Source organism: Grampus griseus (genome assembly GCF_964374135.1).
Source record: "Grampus griseus genome assembly, chromosome: 3".
Taxonomy (NCBI): Eukaryota; Metazoa; Chordata; class Mammalia; order Artiodactyla; family Delphinidae; genus Grampus; species Grampus griseus.
The window spans coordinates 75,868,153-75,888,175 of NC_139019.1; the positions used below are offsets into that span (position 1 = coordinate 75,868,153).

Genomic DNA, 20,023 nt, shown 5'->3' on the forward strand with positions numbered 1-20,023 from the left:
TACAATAGCCAGGACATGGAAGCAACCTAAATGCCCATCGACAGATGAATGGATAAAGAAGATGTGGTCTTGTTTATGGTTTCCTTTGCTGTGCAAAAGCTTTGAAGTTTCATTGGGTCCCATTTGTTTATTTTTATTTTTATTTCCATTTCTCTAGGAGGTGGGTCAAAAAGGATCTTGCTGTGATTTATGTCATAGAGTGTTCTGCCTATGTTTTCCTCTAAGAGTTTGATAGTTTCTGGCCTTACATTTAGGTCTTTAATCCATTCTGAGCTTATTTTTGTGTATGGTGTTAGGGAGTGATCTAATCTCATACTTTTACATGTACCTGTCCAGTTGTCCCAGCACCACTTATTGAAGAGGCTGTCCTTTCTCCACTGTACATTCTTGCCACCTTTATCAAAGATAAGGTGTCCATATGTGCGTGGGTTTATCTCTGGGCTTTCTATCCTGTTCCATTGATCTATCTTTCTGTTTATGTGCTATTTGTAATGAGGTGGATAGACCTAGAGTCTGTCATACAGAGTGAAGTAAGTCAGAAAGAGAAAGACAAATACCGTATGCTGACACATATATATGGAATTTAAGGGAAAAAAAATGTCATGAAGAACCTAGGGGTAAGACAGGAATAAAGACACAGACCTACTGGAGAACGGACTTGAGGATATGGGGAGGGGGAAGGGTGAGCTGTGACAGGGCGAGAGGGAGGCATGGACATATATACACTAACAAACGTAAGGTAGATAGCTAGTGGGAAGCAGCCGCATGGCACAGGGGTATTGGCTCGGTGCTTTGTGACCGCCTGGAGGGGTGGGATGGGGAGGGTGGGAGGGAGGGAGACGCAAGAGGGAAGAGATGTGGGAACGTGTGTATATGTATAACTGATTCACTTTGTTATAAAGCAGAAACTAACACACCATTGTAAAGCAATTAGACCCCAATAAAGTTGTTAAAAAAAAAAAAAGAAGATGTGGTACATATATACAATGGAATATTACTCAGCCATAAAAAGGAACAAAATTGGGTCATTTGTAGAGACGTGGATGGATCTGGAGGCTGTCATACAGAGTGAAGTAAGTCAGAAAGAGAAAAACAAGTATGACATATTAACGCATATATATGGAACCTAGAAAAATGGTACAGATGAACCAGTTTGCAGGGCAGAAATAGAGACACAGATGTAGAGAACAAACGTATGGACACCAAGGGGGGAAAGCGGTGGTGGCGGTGGGGATGGTGGTGTGATGAATTGGGCGATTGGGATTGACATGTATACACTGATGTGTATAAAATTGATGACTAATAAGAACCTGCTGTATAAAAAAGTAAATAAAATAAAATTCAAAAATTGGAAAAAAAAGAAAAGAATACAGAAGACCCTGATGACAGTTTTACTCCTGTTACTTTAATCTTAGAACTCAAATTTAATTAGAAGGTAACTATTCTCTTCTAAACTATGCTAGGACCAAGGGATTCTATTATAATCTGCATTATTTCCACTGTTACCACACAACCTTGACATAAACACATGCAACACTCTTGCCCACCACTTAGATCTAATAATATATTGTTCTTCAGTGGCAGGATGTGTGTAAAGTACAATTTAGTAAGTATAAAGTCAGATACCAAGAGTATCTGCTGCTATCTGGCCATCAAGTAGCTTGGAAGTGATGATATTTGCCAGGGTCATTTCCTTTTTTCTGAAACAGGCATCTTTGTTAAATTAGCAAAGTGTACAACAATTTTGTATTGTCCACTTTGCTTATCTCAAAATTCAACAATAAATCCCTTTACTGTGTAAAACGGTTTAAACTGATACTCAAAAGCTGTCCTAGGAGTCTTCTTGTCTACCTGTGCTCTTGTTTACTCCAAAACTTCTTGGCTCAAATTGCTTTCTTAGGCAATTATATTTGGCATATGATCAAAAGTGAATGTTTTTTAGTGAGGCTGATGCCAGATAAGTTTTTATTATATTTAGAAAAAAAAGTAACTCGAAATAAATGTAAGTCATTCAAAATAAATGAGAGGTTTAGAAATCCCTATAATTCTTCAATGGTACTATTTGGACTCACCATCCAAGCCAGTTTTAATCCAACCAAGATACTGGGAAGCAGAGCACACAGATTTGCCCATCAAAGCAATGAGGGTGCTGGAGCCCAGGGTTTCTTGATCCTGCTTGCAAGGTTCTCCTGTGTAATAGCCACGGGCATAAAGAACTCATCCAACAACTCAGGCAAAGCCCAAGCCAGAAACTATATGCAGGTGGTAAACACCTCTAACAGCTAAAAAAATAAGAAGGGAGGATACACTTCCAACTAGATTACTAGTTTATTATGAAAGGATATAACTCAGGAATGGCTGGATGGAAGAAATGCACAGGGTAAGGTATGTGTAACGGGTGTGGAGCTTCCATGCCCTCTCAGGGCACAGCACTCCCCCAGCACCTGCACATCTTCACCAACCCAGAAGCTCCAAAAATGGATTTCTTCTCTTTTTCCAAACTTCATAAACCTTCTCAGCTCCCCTAGTTGTCTAGAGCAATCACTATGATCTTCACACCAGCCATTTATCACTGTTCTCTCAAAGTTCACCAAATATGGACAAACCCATAGAAACGAGATGAAGTGAGATAAACAAGTCCACCTCTCTGCCAAACATTTATTAAAATAATTAGGCATGCCCTTGAAGAATCTGTAATATTATCAAGTGAGGAAAAGGGAAAGGCCAGTACAAAATGGGCTGAGAAATTTTCATAATTTCCAAATTTGGAGATGCTTTTCAAAGAAAGAAAAATACGTAAAAGGGTATCTGTCATTATGGGAAAAAAATGGAAAAAAGGATAAGAAGGACTTCATGTAATGTGGACCCAGAAGTACAAGGAGCCAGTACATTTCATCAATCACTTCGTTATTTTACTATGATAAGCAAGTTTGAATACAAAGTAATGAGATTGAGGTAGCAAGTTACATATGACAGCCATTCTGATTTCTTTGTGGTCACCAAATAGAGCTAATGTTGCTATAAATTATGAAAATGAATTAATTATTCAAGGAATATCTAGACAGCATCTACTTGAAAGTGCTCATAGCTTATTGAGGAAGATGGAAACAGACATATATATATACTAAAATGTATTCAATGTATTAACAGATCTATACTGATACTTAAGCAGAAGATGGAAACAGACATATATATATACTAAAATGTATTCAATGTATTAACAGATCTATACTGATACTTAAGCCGGTGGTATATCCCAAAGAGAGCAAGGTAGAACTTTAAGAAAACACTGAAAATAGTATTTTACTAGAGGGAAAAAATATGCAGTGAAAGCTTGTCCTCTAAAAAGGATTGAAATGTAATACAGCATTAGCTTGCAGTGGTGTTTTTCTCATTTCATTTTATAAGTAAAATATTAAAGGTTAACTGAAGCTGATCTGTGACCCCTCACTTTATAATACTATGAAGAAAACCATTGTTTAAAACATATTTCTTAGAATAACAAAAGCCAAAGAGACAAATATATTGGGTTGGATTCCTATTTTTGCTTTTTTAGTGTAAAATTCCCTTTATTATTATTAGTATGTATGCATTTCTTCAGGCTGTATGTTTAGAGACTTGGAAATCATGTCAACTATGATGAAGAAAGAATTTTCTAAACTAACAAATTCTTCTGTACACCATGCTTTATTTCAGTATTGGCAGGTTTCAATGTGTTTTGCTATAAAGACACATATGTAACTATTGAAAATATTAAAATAGGCTTTAAAGTTAGAAAACAATTCATATAATTCAAGCAATCATTCAAAATAACCTTGTCTCTGTGCAGAGATGTCATGTAAGCTTCAGAATACTCTTTTCTTCACCACATTATCAGATTAACCTGGATCTGCCTCACTTACACACTTCCTTCGCTGAAACTTGAACTCCTGGGAGATTTATGAACTCCTAGGAGATTATCAAGATTCTCTACCTTGCAGGGAGTTGTATGAAACAATGCATTTTGCGGTCACAATATGCTTTATGAAAAGTAATATTATCTCAGATCACTTTGCAGACTTTGAATATGTTCTTTGTTCCTTTTAAGTATCTTATATCAAATGAGATTCCTCTTTCTCAACTCCCGTAACTTTTATGCACAATGTTACTGACATCTGGAGAAAATTTCTGGATATCAAATTCAGATGGATAGCCTGTCCATCAAGTGGTCAAAACTGCCACCTACTGGTCAGTCTTCAAATCTATTTTTCAGTTCACCCAAGCATTGCCTTACCATGATAAGATCCCTTGCTTCAAAACAGTAAAGATCAATTATAATACCAGACTTACAACAAAGCTCATCCTGTCTAGGGTGATCCAAAAATACCAAATTGCACAAACCTGCCAATAAAGTCATCCCTTTTCCCAGCGTCTCTGTCCCATGCAGTGATATCAATGATTCCGCCTCTTTCTTCATAGAGATGAAAATCAAATTGTTCTCTCCACTGAGGATTCAAAGTTTTTGGCATAATCTGGAAAACCAAAAAGTCATTAATATCTCCTCAATATCAGTCTTAAAAAATTTAACTTGAGATATAAATCAAACTTTATGTACTATCTAGAAAAGCATGTGAGCTTCTAGAAATGACGGAAATAAGTCATTAGATCTCAGCATCTTTACTACATGTTGTATGAGAGAACCCAAAAGAATGTGTCCTGAAAACCAACAGGCACCCTCTCATTATTTTGAGTAACAGATAACAGATATGAGCTACATAGAAAAGGCAAAGAGTCTGTAAGTGGAATAGCTCACTCAGATACTAGCATTTATTTTACATAACCAATTAATACACAGATATAACTCGTAGTCTGTCATCTTATAATAAAGGAAGATGAGGATTCCCAGAGTTTTTTTCCCTCACTTCCCACACACATAAGAATTGCGAGCTGAATAATGAAGAAAATGGACAATGAAGTTCTGTGGGAGAAAGAGGAAAAAAAAGTAATTTCGGGGTGGTCAGGCAAACTTTTACCTTAAAATTATAGCACTGATGTATCATCCCAATTTTATACATGGAGAAACTGAGACCTGAGGTTTAAGTGACCCACCTACAGTAACTAGGATTTAGTAGCTAGACGCTAACTCAAGTCTTTTATTAGAGCTTCAGATCTCTTTCCCCAAAGCACTATGCCAAAAATGTTTGTGAATTAATGTTTGTGAATTAATATGAATATGTGTGTGTTGCATATATAAGAAAGATATCTTATCTGACGTGCAATTTTGTAACTTCAAGTATTCAGATAAGACACCTGAATCAATGAATCAAGTGACTCATACTGATGTGTTTTAAAATTCCATCACCATTGAGTTAGACCACATTCATATTTGTTTCCCTACTCTTTCTTTTTAGCAGGAGGGCCTGTAGCGGCCTTTTCTCTTTTTAATGTATGAGAGACAGATCTTCAGATGTAAAGACTTTGAAAGCAATGAAGTATGTTATGTGCAAAGGTAACGCAAATGAATCACAATTTTTAAAGTTCATAATCTGAAATTAATCAGCAATAGATCATGGAAAGAAAGAGCAAAGAGAGACACATGTCCATAGCTGGGTTTCATATTTCATACCTAAAGAGCAGAACTATAAAAATAAGTAATGTTTTAAGCCTACCAGAACAGGGAAATAATGTTAATTGATAAAAGACAAGATAGAAATGGTCACAGGTACCTATTTTTGGGATCAGTAGTTTCTTTAAAATGTTATTATTAAACCCATGGCAGAAAAAAAAAAGACAGCACTGGATGGATGGTATGACAATTCAAATGTCTCATAATTGGGTTCAGATGAACTCCTTCAGTATTTTGGAGAGTGGTCCGTCTTACTTATTTGGCCAAAAAAGAACTTAAGCTTTCAGTTTTCTTCTGTAGGATTCTCTTCCCTATATGATTTCCTATAGGTCAGAAGTGATGCCTTCCCCTTCGATGTGGGCACTTAAGAAGGTAACCAATCAGCCTGCTAAGAAATCACCTCTGTGATATTTCTAATACAAGATGGGTGTAATCAGTTGTCCCAAGCTGTCAATGAATACCAGCTATAGAAGCTGACCATTAAAGAGGCTGTATTTGGGCTTCCCTGGTGGCACAGTGGTTGAGAGTCCGCCTGCCGATGTAGGGAACACAGGTTCGTGCCCCGGTCCAGGAGGATCCCACATGCCACGGAGCGGCTGGGCCCGTGAGCCATGGCCACTGGGCCTGCGCGTCCGGAGCCTGTGCTCCGCAACGGGAGAGGCCACAACAGTGAGAGGCCCGCGTACCGCAAAAAAAAAAAAAAAAAAAAAAAAAAAAAAAGAGGCTGTATTTGGATGCAACACAGATAAATGTAACTATCACTATATAACCATGACTACTATGACCTTTACTAATTATTATTATTTCTGTTAATAGTATGGTAGTGATATGAATATTTAATATAATACGTTATTACTAATAATACAAGTGTTATTACATAATATACTTACTACTGCTGCTACTTTTCCTCTTCCTTCCGCTACTACCGTTTACTGAGTATTTATTATGGGCAAAGCAATATTCTAAGCCCTTTACATGAATGACACATAGTATTCAATCTTCTCAGTAACTTTATTAGGCAGGCATTATTTTAATTCTCATTCTCACAGATGGGGAAATGGGGGTATGGAGAGGCAAAGTAACTTGTGCCATGGCACACTGCTGTAGTGGCAGCAGGACCTTGGCCCTCTGTTTTCTAAGTACATTTTTAAAACCTTGCAATCTGCATTGGTGCAACTCAGTTTGAAAAAATGGTTCAGAGTAATGCACAAAGATTTTTCATACATGTCAAATAGTGCTATTTGTAGTACTTGTACTAGTACTAGATGCAGTAGTAATAGTAGTCAACATTCTTTGAGCACTGACTTAGGTTTGCTCCGGCTTTTTTTTTTTTTTAAAGAGATTAGTATTATTCCTAGTATTAATTAATTAATTAAATTATTCCTAGTATTATTCCATGTGATAGGTGAAGAAACTGAGACATAGAGAAATAGTTTATCAAAGGTCACATAGTACATAAAGTAAGAAATGCAATACAATTGTTAGCACTGTTGCCTGACATGATGTTGAAAAGTAGTTCTGTAAAGCATTAAAAAAGTGTCTAGTGTTTTCACGTCTCAGAGCATGGCTATTAACCAACCACTGCCTTCCAAGCACTGATGGAAACACAAAAGAGATAGGTCACCTTGCTCTTGTACTTCTGATGTCCAAGCCGGAACTTCACATAGGGGTCACTCAACCCATTTGAATCCATCGCCTTGAGGTCTCGCCCCTCAATCAATGTGATGCTGACTATACCTCTCCAAAGATGTGGTTTTCTGTGTACGTCTGACAGACGTAAACTTTGGGTCTGAAACTTGTGGCAAAGGAAAAAAGAATTAGATTACTGTGTTTTAAACCAAAATACCACATTTGGCGTTACTCTTTCATCTGTTATAGTTTTTCAAAAATAAAAAATATGCAGTTACAATTTTTTAAAATAAAAACAATTAATAGATTATTAGTTATTATATAATTATTGATAAATATGAAATTATCTCATAAATTTAAGGTTGTTGTGTAAGAGAGGTGTGTGCTCAAAATACAGTCTACTTCAACTCTTAAAATTACATGTAGATATTTTAAGAATATCACAGAATATTTGCATATGTGTCAAATATGCCTGTCTAAATATGTATAAATAAATATAAATGTAAAAGGCCTCATCCACACTGTGATATGTAATTTTTAATTAGTAACAGTTTTTTTGCTGCTTCAAAGTTTTTATTATCAAAAATCATAATAAACACATCTAGCATTTGTCAGTAACAGTTTTTGAAAAATTTTTTTCGTGTTACAAGTGGATTTTACAGGCGGTTTTTAGTTCTAAGATTAGTTTTAAGTTCTGTTCAGACAATTTTAAAACTTCTTTATTGCCACAATAAGAGATAACTGAGTTTCAGCTCTCTAAAAAACTACTTAAGGTACCACAGAACAGAGAAAAGTCAATATGCCCTCCCGAGATAGCTTGCTTATGCCTGAAACTTGCATCACAAATTTTAAAAATTACATATGTGATTTATATTGGCAGGTATGTTTCTGGATTTAGTTCTCTAGTATTTGAACATTTTCTTTAATAACTTTTAATTGCTCAATTCTAAGTCACAGTACTTAAGCCATTGAACAAACTCAGAATTTTTAAAAATCAGCAAGTCTAAAAATGCCATATAATCTCTTGAACTAAATAGCATATAAAACAAGTCAGAGAAAGTAGCTAAAATGTTAAAGATCTTTTCAATCTGGATCCAGAACCAAGGAGTATTATAAAAATTGCTGTTTTTTTTTTTATGTTGTCAAGCACGTTTTCTTCACTTATAGTGATTTCGTGAAGAAATTCAATGTTTCTCTCAACCTCAGAGTACTCCACTTCTAAATTATGGATTAGCTCTACTTTTGGCCTAATTCCTTCCACACTAAAGTGATAGTTTATTTTGTATAACTCCCCCTCCCACTTTGAATTCTTACTTTTTCCCCACACCATCATAACGGCATAGCCATTTTTTATTTATCATCAAAAGTCATGCATTTCAGGATGCTTATTAGGAAAATGAAAACTATATTCTTTGAAAGATAATACTTTTAATATTTGAACATGTCCATGGAAATCTTTCTAAATCACATTGCGTATTTCCCTGCCTTGGTGATCAGCAAATTTTAAACACCACTTCTTGGTGGCTCTGCCTTATTAATATCAATACAGGACTTTGTCTACACATCCCTCACCTCTGTGAGCCCAAGAGCAGTGTCACCTGTGTTCTGAAGAGAAGCCAAGGTTACATGCAGCACCTGTAACTTCCACAGGACTCCATACCCCACTTCAGTGAAGCCCCTCTGCTCCCATCTGTTTTATATCAATACATTGGGTTTCCACATTGATTTTGTTTGAACCAAGGATTTCTCAGATTAAAATAATTGTTTAGAATTCATGGCACCAAATAATTTTCAAGTTTTTTTTTTTGGTTCTAAGATTTCATGCTACTTATTTTATATAATGCAGCAATCGATTTCAGTGCCTATCTATCTATCTGACTACTGCTGCTCTTGAGACTCCAACAGCAGACTCTAGAGAATCAGGTTCTCAACTATGCATCTGAAACTTTTGTTAAGGGGTATGAGTGGCAAAGAAGGAAAACAAATTTTTGGCAAGTAAGAAGAAATAATTATCTTAGCAAAGACTAAGGAGTTAAAAACTACCCATTTATATAGAGCTTTAGACTTTGAAAGTGCCTATATATACATTACATAATTTGGTTTCCACTAAAACCCTATGAAGTAGGAAGGCAAGTCCTGCTATTTCCATTTTACCGATGAGGAATTTGAGGCTCCAAGTGGCTGGGCTAATAAATGGTGGATATGGGACCAGAATCCAGTATTTCTGACCTTTATTCCGAGCTTCTTCCAATATTGGTCTTTAGGGCAGAGACTCTCCCCGAGGTTTCAAAGTAGTCATGAGTTAAGTACAATGTTGCTAGAGGGTACTCTTCAGTTAGGTGAGTTGCTTATATTTGAAATGACATTCGGTCTATGTTTTCCTATGTGGCTAATACATGGCATCACCTTCCACTTCTCTGTCATACGAGCACATGTATTCATACTTACAACATTCCAGCTTGCAGATGGATATACTTAATGACATATCCTACACACTCTAGCAGCACAAGTCATACACTGCACTCATCAAATAACAGTTGGGTACAATCTAGGTTACACAGCAACTTCGGTTAGCAATGCTGAGTTAGGTTCTTGAATGGTACCATGTCTGAAACCCTTACTTGCTCTCTCCTCCTCCCATTTTTCACAGGAGAACAAGAATTTTACTTTTAAGATGAGAAGGAATGCTTTCCATGGGATCCTTCATGCTTTCACAGAAACAGAATGAACTTAATGGAGGCTTTACCTAGTGCCACTAGTTGTGACCAAATGCTTTTCTATAACCTGGAAGAACATTCCCAAAACGACTTGGGAAGCTAAGGGGTGGGGGGTGGAGGAGGGGAGAATATTTCTTAACAAAAACAGGGCTAGTGATTGTGGAATTTAAGGTGACCTGTATAAAAGGCTAAAAGGAAAACAAAGGTTGGGTTCTAAAAACATACTAACCAAATATCATTTTTTAAAGTGATTTTTTAAAAATTTATTTTTGTTAAAATGGTACTCTTCTAAAAAGAGACTTCTTAATTCAGCTGTGATTTGACCAGCTACATAGTCATGAAACAGATAAATATTTAGTTTGAGTGTGAAGAACAGGAACTTGAAATAAAATTATAAGGTAAAGGGGGAAGATATAAAACTTAGGCTATTGGGCTTCCCTGGTGGTGCAGTGGTTGAGAGTCCGCCTGCCGATGCAGGGGACACGGGTTCGTGCCCCGGTCTGGGAAGATCCCACATGCCGCGGAGCGGCTGGGCCCATGAGACATGGCCGCTGAGCCTGCGCGTCCAGAGCCTGTGCTCCGCAACGGGAGAGGCCACAGCAGTGAGAGGCCCGCGTACCAAAAAAAAAAAAAAACCAAAAAACCCCAAAAACTTAGGCTATCAACAGGAGAAAAGACAAGGGCTTAGCATAAATGTTTACTTGCATCTTTCTAGCAATTTCTGACTATGTGACTTGGGCACATTGCTCCCTCTCTGGGCCTCAGTTTTCTTATCTACGGTTCCAGACAGTACACCAGGCCCCCATGTACCAAGAGCACTGCTCTGTGTGAGGGGGGTGGTCGGGGGGGGGGTGGGGGTCTGAATGGAAAAAAAGTATATTCCACAAACAGAGAAGATTTAGTCCACTTAAGATAGCTAATACTAAACTTAGTTTTTAAATCAAAGTTTTGGGGAACTCATTGGGGAACAAGTAGAATTCCACAACTAAAACAAACAAACTTTGAAAAGCACTAGCGTTAATGCTCCCCAACATAGCTTCTGAGTAACTTGCTGTTCTGGTTAAAGTTTCCTTCCTCTGTATAGCAAAGTTCTCCAAGTATGGTCCACAGCGCAGTGGCATCAGTGTCACTCAGGAACTTGTTAGAAATTCAGATTCTTTAGCCCCATCCCAGACCAACGGAATCATCAGCTCTGGATGCAGGGCCCACTGCTCTGGTTTAACCAGCCCTCCCGGGAGGAGGGGTCTGATGCGCACTCAAGTGTGAGACCACCACCCCCCGCCCCTGTTTTGAAAGTTCTAAGGTACATGCACACTGGTCTTCTCCTATGTTCTAATAACTAGTATTAATTACTATAATCGTAGACATCATCCACTCTCTGGCATGGGTACTATATATGCTAATTAAAGTCCCTCTTTAGTTCTGCTTCCTAATTTACTGATGAGAAAAGCACATTGGTCTGGATATTTGGAACATTTAAAGAGAGAAATAGGAGGCCATTGAAAAATTATGTGGTTTAATTTATTATTTCCTTTGTTAATGATTTTTCTAATAGGATGTATCTAAATAATTAACTGAATAATTGATAATCGGTCAACCAAAAATTACTTATTGAGCACCTAAAGGGCAAGGAGTGTTAAATACATCCAAGAAACCCCTCAATAAAATTAACATATTACAGCTGGTACTTAGTCATCTAAGGTAATGTTTTCAACTATGTCCTTGTTGAAATAGGAGGGAAAGAAAAAAGAAGGGAAGAATAAAAAGGAAAAGCAACCCAGCTTCGAAGCAAAGAGCCAACTCCAAAAAGGAAAAAGTACTCTTTGAACTTTTAAAGCAGTAATTCCCCAGTTTTAACGGGCAATTTGTTGAAATCGCCAGGCCTGATCCTCCAGGATATGATTCAGTTCTTGTGGGCAGAGCTGCACGTGTTTCTCCAACATGTGCCCCATGTGGTTCTCATGCACACTGAAGTTTGAGATCCACTCTCATAAGGAATATTCGTCCAAGTTCAGATTTAATAAAGAATATCAAGATATTAGGTAATAATACAAATTTCAAAGTCTCAGGTAATTAGTCACAGACATGTATCTTTAGTAAGATTTTAGAATTAGTGAGCTGGCATTTTAAACAGAATATTAGTTTATGCACATTATCCCTTGCAAACGAATTCAAGACTTCAATCCCTTTTCATATACATAAAAGATGTTAGGATACGGAATGGTTTTCAGGAGAGTAAGTCATCCATGAGAGTTCACAGCTCATGTAAGCTCAGAAAACATAAACAAACTGGTTGAATTTACTTGTGCATTTTGGTAATGAGCATTCTGAAGCTCTGCTCTGCAGAAGCCCAGGACAGGAAGAGCAGTCCTGCCGCATGTCTGGATGGAAATGAATGATCAGAGCCGTATGGGAAATCTTTGGGCAACTATCAACACCTCATGTCAATCAGTTTAGCATCACTCTTTAAAAAATATTATTTGAAAAAAATATGTATTTGCTTCTCAAGTCACTGTCAGAAAATGTCTCCTAACACAGTGAAGACAAATGCCAATGCCACGATAGTTTCCAGCTCCTTCTTTAGTAACATAATGCTGCAGTGGTCAAGAAAATAAAGTGCAGAGATTGTATGGTGATGGATCCGGTTTGAGTGGTTTCAGGGTTTTATTAGTAGGTGTAGCAGAGAAAAGAAACAGAGCAAGAGAAATCATGGAAAGAATCACTTTCTCAAGTCTGTTGCTCCAAAATTTCTGGAGACTGTTTCCAATGTCAAAAAAGTGGTAAGCCTCCAGAAGAATAAATGTTGCCTGGACAGGCAATAACTATAATCATGTTAACTGCATCCCACATGTGAATCTTCTGTAACTTTTAAAGAGATATTTCTAAAGTAACAGAGAAATTTTGCCCCACACAATACTTATCTTTGTTGCCTTTGCTACTAAAAAAATAAGCCTAAGTTCCCTTCACTATTAAGACCAAGAGCAGCAAGAGATGGATAAAAAAGATACAGATGAACAGGAAACAATGGAAGGAAATTATCATGGTGGAGCTAAAAGTCTGTATTAAATGACTTCTAGAGCAGCTAGACAAAGTTTCCAAACAACAGAATTATGATGAGAATCATCAGCTTTACTGATATCAACAAGGAGGACTGAATTAGGCCAGTCTGAAAGATGGGTTAGATCGCACAAAGAAGTAAACATGTATTGAGCAGGTATTATGTGCTGGAGTTTTCATAATCCAGTGTTTCTCATGACAAGTGTTTTTTAAGGTACAGAAACTGAGGCACAGAGAAGATAAATACCCTACTTAACGCCAAATGGCTAGAGATTGGCAAGTCTGAGATTTGAATCTGGAATTGCTGATAACTGACGATTTTCCCCACTACATCTCAATTTGTGGACAGAGCCTATGAAGTTCAACCCCAAAAATGCGTTTAATTTGTACAGGATTTGTTGAAATACTCTGACTTATGTTTAGATGAAATATATCCCTGGGTATAGGTTACTAAGAAAGGCTAATCAAGGGCTTAAAGGAAGAAAAAGTTTTCGAGTGGTAGTAACTCTAGCATATATTGTTAAGCAAAACATATGAGAGTTAACTGTACTCTATAACTGTAGTCTCATTAAAAAGGCGGTGAAGTTATAGAATCTTTCATACAAATTAAGAACATGTCTATGTTCCAGTTCTCATTAATAAAGTTTACTAATTGCATTCCTTAAAAACTGGATCACTAATGATAAATTCCTATTATTCTAGATCCTGATTAAAACAGAGAACAAAACCAAAAAAGTCTGTTTAGACTTAACGGTGGCTAAAGGAACATTCAGTCATACCAATTTTCTCCCTGTTGTGTGCAAATAATCCTTGGCTTTTGTTATCTTGTTTTTTTTTTTTTTTTTTTTTTAACCTGTGTACAACCTAATCCTTCTAAATGAGACCTAGACACTATGAAACTGGAGTGAAAGACATTGCTTGTGTCTTTACAATGGCTGTGTGTGGAGGCAGCCCTTTCCTCTATCTTCAGCACAGAGGTGCACATGCTTTTATTTAATCAAATGATCCACAGACACTACAAAGAAGAGATAATGACAGCCTGGAATGACTGTTTTGTGCTGCAAAGCTTGGAGCGTGGAGCAATTATTAGCTCAATCCCAGGCGCAGGCATGTTCTATCTTTCCCTTTTCCTGCTGAGTTTATTCCAGTGAATTGCACCTGGATGATAAGTCCAACAAGTAGATTTGTTCTACAGTCCATCCATCCGCTCAAAGCAGGATTGCCTTTACAGAAAACCCTCCCAGTGCTTTGTCCAGCCTAGTTTGAAGTGTCTCATCTAATAATAAGGCTTCGATCCCTTTTTTTCTTAGAAGATGATTCACTGGCACTATAATACTTAGAGAAATTCTCCAGGTTTTTATCTTCAAACCTTCTTTCCTATTTCTACTGCTTCTTGATACAATTTACATTGTCAGGAAGGTATTTATGTTTACTTCAGATGTTCTAACTACCCTCTCTAAACTTAACTGGCCAAACAAATGATCTTAAGCTTTTACTATATTTGCTCAAAATATATACTAATAGAAAAGCACCATATAACTTGTAACCCTGTTGGTTTGCTGAAGTAATCTATAGGTTTCTACCAATGGTATGGTAAAGAAATAATGAGTCCTGTGTTTGACTTACAGAGACATTTTTCGAGACTTTAAATTAAAAGTTAATTTTTTTTTCCAGAGGGTCTTACTTTCACACCTATTGATAGAAATAATACCTGAACTATTCTTGGGTGTATGTCATATACAGTTGAGTTGTTCAGAATGTAAACACTTCCGCAAAGGATCACATTCTTGTTTTACAAAGGCAATATCTCTTCTCCTTGGTCTGCAGGGTCTTCCTTTAACCATACTTCTGTCTGATCCTACCACAAGGTAGTGCTCTCTCATAACTCTGGATTGTTCTCTATTCTATGCACTCCTTTTCACCCATTTCATATTACGATCCATTCTCCACTTTTTTGTATGAGGTATCTTGGCATAGCCCATCCTTCTCCATTTAAACAATATTAAAATCTCTCTTTAATTCACTACAATGCTCTCATAAGATGGATTGTTCAATTAGCTCTCAGTCATCAGAATCTAAATGTCTAGTCAATGGAGATAACTGAGAAGGAACTTAAATGTACTAAATATTTGAAAGAACTGCACTGAATTACCATCCTTTAATGGGAAGTTAAAAGTCTTTAATGAAATTCTGACTTAGAGTAATCCAATTGGCTTCACATTTTTATTACTCTCATGAGAAACACGATAATTGCCATAACCACTGCTTAATGTTTTGCATCCTAAGATACCATGTTTTGATAAATTATAAATGGCATGCTTTTGGAAAAATTAGAATATCCCTTTATCACTTTTCTTTCCATTATTCTGCTCTCAAGAAAATTAAGATACAGCAAGTAGCACTGACATTCGTTGAGCAAGTTCTCAACAGGTTTAGTTTCACTCGGTGTAACTCAGGTACTGTCTCCTGGACACATGTATTAATCCTTAAAAATAACCTGTTAAATTTTTCTTTCAAATCACATTCTATTTAATTCACAAAGCACACATAGTCTCTTCATGTAAGATTTTATCTGAGCTGTTAGGTTTTCTGCATATCTGAAAATGTTATGGGAAACCTCTTTTCATATACATCTCCTCTAAAAGTTCATCAGAATACAAATATTGCTGGGGCAAAGGTCAATGAGGCTGGGTATCAGAGTGACCTTTGACTGTGAATATGAAAGATCACACTGATCTAAAGCAGACTTGGTCACTGATTTTCTGATTTTGTAAAATGGAACCTAAAATACAGCAACATCACAGCCCTGAAACATATCTACTCATTGGTGGCTTAAGGAGCTGCGGAGGAGAGGTCACATAACGCATTAAGAATTTGAAAGGCTGTCAATGAAGACTAACTAAGGGGCACCTCTACTTATATATCGCATCTCTATTCATCAACCCCAAAAGGAACTCGAGTGCTTTAAGTCTTCACTAAAACATTTATTTCTATGACATTCAGAAAGAGAAATATTGGCCCTGATCATACCATTTAGGTACTCCAGGGCAATGGCATCACTTCTCTGGGCCTTAGTTTCCTCATTGGTAAAATAAATGACCCCGAAAGGTTCTGCTTTTATGACTCCATTTGTTTGTCACTCAATATATGCTCAGAAGAAAGACAATAGACCACTGTACTTCAGATACAAAAAAAGCTATCTTTTAAATGTGCATATTTGATATTCTAAAATAAGACAGTTGGGCTTCCCTGGTGGCGCAATGGTTGAGAGTCTGCCTGCCGATGCAGGGGACACGGGCTCGTGCCCCAGTCTGAGAAGATCCCACATGCCACGGAGCGGCTAGGCCCGTGAGCCATGGCTGCTGAGCCTGCACGTCCGGAGCCTGTGCTCCGCAACGGGAGAGGCCACAACAGTGAGAGGCCCGTGTACCGCAAAACAAACAAACAAAAAAACAAACAAACAAAAATAAATAAAATAAGACAGTTTAAGAGATTGAGAAAGGTTAATAAAGAATATTTAAGGATGGATACAACCAAATGGGAAGTACTGATAAGTGGAAGACTAATTTGGAAGTAGAAAGTGAAAAGAAGATGCTGAAAAAAATCGTTTGAAAAGAAAACCCTTGAAAAGTAGTGTTTATGGAGTTGGTCCTGGTGACAAGTCTTCAAAATGATCATGCTGCATATTTGCCACATGCAGAACAGACACAACACAGAACACCCCTGAATTCTGCTTGGTTGGCATATGAATTTACAGTAATTGTGGGTCTTAAGAAAACAGAGAAAAAAAATTTCCCAAAAGCCATTTTCCATTTAAAGTAATGGGACAATTCGAAAGCAGTCACTCTGTGTGTTCATGGATAATGCATGAACATATAAGAGGAAATATTATTTTACCAACGATACAGAATAACATCAGTGAAGGCAGCCATCAGTAGACTGAAAGGAAATGAAGAGGCTATAATAATTAAAATGAGCTCACACAAATACAAGACTGCAAAAAAAAAAAAAAAATGTGTGTGGAGGAGGCAGAAGATAGATGTGGGTTTACTTGCTCACTGGTCAAGTCGATGTATGACTTAATCTAGTACCTGCCAGTCTGCTTATGAGACACTGCAACAAATCTTAAAATTCTAAAAGGAGAAATGTAGTTTTCAGTCATGAGCAGTTTAAGAGCCAAGAAAAGAAAATGGCAGGGACTGGCGGCGCAGTGGTTGAGAGTCCGCCTGCCAATGCAGGGGACACGGGTTCGCGTCCCGGTCTGGGAGGATCCCACATGCCGCGGAGCGGCTGGGCCCGTGAGCCATGGCCGCTGAGCCTGCGCGTCCGGAGCCTGTGCTCCGCAATGGGAGAGGCCACAACAGTGAGAGGCCCGCGTACCGCAAAAAAAAAAAAAAAAAGAAAATGGCAAAGTTCTATGAGTGTAGCATTTTCATTGCAGTATCTATTGCTAGGTAATCACGTGCCAAGTGTGAACATTCAAAGAAAGAGGGAAACTTTTGAAGGCAAAGCAGTGAGTGCATTAGTAAAAATGCATAAATCATTAGCAAAAAGGCATAAATTACGCCTTGCACAATGCAGAATTAAAGCAGAGGAAAAGGATGACAGAACTCATTATGTTTAAGTCATGAAAGCGTAAATAACATTAAATTGCAATGGCACTGAAAACAAGTTCTCTGTGGAATTTTCTTTTTTTTTTTATTCAAAGCAAAAGCAGAGTTGCTGTTTTCTAATTCATAGGATTTTTTTTTCCAAAGAAAAAACACTATCTAGTATGTGTATAGTACAAGATCACTGTAATAGAAGTAAAATTTTCCCAGATAGATGAAACAGATTTTATAAGAAGGGAAAAAGAACCTTTATGGACCCTCTAGACAGTGCCATCATATTCCTGAAAGATCTGTGGGCCTCTAATTGTTAAGAATCTGGGATAAATTTGGGCCCACAAGGAACTGATTTCAAAGCAATATGTTAAATATATGAAGTTCTTAGTTTTTAAAAATGAAGAGTGAGTCACCTAAATGACTTAGAATAAGAGTTAATAAAGAAGACAAATGAATACATCTCTCTGAGAACCTATTTTAAAAAGGGAATTTCTTAATTCACATTTAACTCTCAAAATAACTATTCAGAACCAAAAGTCAGGAACATTAATATAAAGGATTTAGACATTACCCTCCAAAAGAAAGACTTCACAGAGAAATAAGATCCAACCACTTCGTTTTCTGAGAGTTCCTAAAAATAAACAAATATTTAGCTAAATTTTGAGGTGTTTTGAGAATACTTGATTGGCTCAGCAAAATTAAGACAAGTGAAAACCCTAAAATTATATATGCTAAAGACACTTTGGATGTTTATAAACTGTAAGTTTTTTTTCTTTTTCTGAATAAAGTTTTTTTATTTCAATTAAAGTTTGTCTTATTCATATCTGATACAATGGTAGTAAAGTTTAGAGAGGATTATTTCTGTAATTTTAAAAGAATATACTTACCTCTTTATTAGCTGTTGATTAATATATCTGAGTCTAACATTTTATTTTAAAAAGTAGAACTGCTTAAACATATTTTAAAATTCTGAAATAAACCAGATAATATCCATTCCTTTTAACAAAAAAATTTAATACCACAGACCTTCAGAGCATTTTTAAAGAATGATAACAGAAATCTTATTTATAAACATATACCTAGTCAAATTTGGCTTAATTCCTTACTAAAAACTTCCTAGTTTTATGATATAACATTTAATATATAAGATATAAATTCCTTAGTTAACTGAAGCTCCCCCCAAATAATTTAAAAAATAAACGAATACTAAGAAAAGGTGGCTATTTAGTTGGAAACAAAGCAATGGATTCATATTGGACATTTTATTACTTAATCCTCAGACTTTTATAAAGTGAAACCAATTTGCCTTTAGGAAATCAAAAGCACAGTCACTCACTTTTAAAGAGAACATTTAAATTACATGCATCCTTTAAACTTTCATGTTTTGCATCCTGTTTCTGGGTGTCAGTTATGGTAATATTATGGGAAACTGATGACAGTTATGGGAAAGCATCAGCCTTTGACACTGTGATGTAGAGGAAGCCGTTTTGTAATTTATTTGATTATTCCATGATTTTGTTTTAGCAACTAAGATGGTAGTGGTCCAGCACCTCACATGATACTTAATTATGCATAGTAGGTGCTCAATAAATATTTGATTGACTGTTAGTCACATGGAATTTCATTTGCTTAAGGATATATATTTCTTTCAAAGTGATCCTTCCAAAAATCATATCAGAAAATAATAACGAACTAAAGTACTTTAGGGTGTGCAGCAATTTGAGTAATTTAAGTTTAGCTAGAATTATATCAGAGATCATCTATGCAATCTACCTGTGCTTTTTACATGAAATCTATTTCTTAATGAAACTAATTACATTTTCCTAAGTTACTTGTATACAGTTCGGTCAGGTAGCATACTAATGTCAGGGTCATCGAGAAAAAGTCTTGAGTTTAAGACACGATTTTACCATCACTACAGAGTTATAATTCATTTACCCTTACAGGTATGGTTCTCATCTGCCACACTTCGCACACTGTTGTATCAGTTTCTGAAAAGAAAATTCTAAAAAAATACACTTACATTTGGACGTGAGGGCACAAACCTTAGATGGAATGATTGCAATTTTTTTGATGCTATGCTACTGTTTAACTCAAAGAAACCTTATTCTAGCTTTTGGAAAAGATGCAGCTTTTCCTATTCTACTGCCAATTCTCTTCTTACCTTGATTCCCAGTTCTCTTTTAATTAAGCAGCATGCTTAGCAAAATGTGGATAAATTTTAAAGTATCAAATGGAAGAAATTATTTCTCGAAGTTCCTTACACAAATAATTTCCCCAGAGCCAATAACACAAATTATTTAGCTAACATTGAGTTTTTTCTCAATGTTTCTCGATTGCAAAATGTGTTAAATCAATGTGAAAGTCTTGGCTCTAGACTTGACAGTTACAACAACTAAGACAACCATTTA

At 36.5% G+C, this 20,023-nt stretch overlaps 1 protein-coding gene across 16 annotated transcripts in view; it reads right to left on the reverse strand.

Annotated features, from left to right (window-relative positions):
* The window catches only part of MCTP1 (multiple C2 and transmembrane domain containing 1), a gene marked incomplete at both ends in the record, with an annotated part of 537,186 nt that overhangs the window by 214,321 nt on the left and 302,842 nt on the right, over nt 1-20,023 (reverse strand). For 6 of the 16 annotated variants that reach the window (XM_082650521.1, XM_082650520.1, XM_082650526.1 and 3 more), the window contains 2 exons: nt 4,381-4,511; nt 7,230-7,400. The exons of 1 other annotated variant lie outside the window; for it this stretch is intronic. In XM_082650521.1, coding sequence (XP_082506647.1) covers nt 4,381-4,511; nt 7,230-7,400 — 302 coding nt within the window. Of the gene's footprint in view, nt 1-4,380; nt 4,512-7,229; nt 7,401-12,254; nt 12,333-18,183; nt 18,244-20,023 lie in introns of all 16 variants that reach the window. 9 more of the 16 variants (XM_082650511.1, XM_082650525.1, XM_082650522.1 and 6 more) reach the window with 4 other exon arrangements.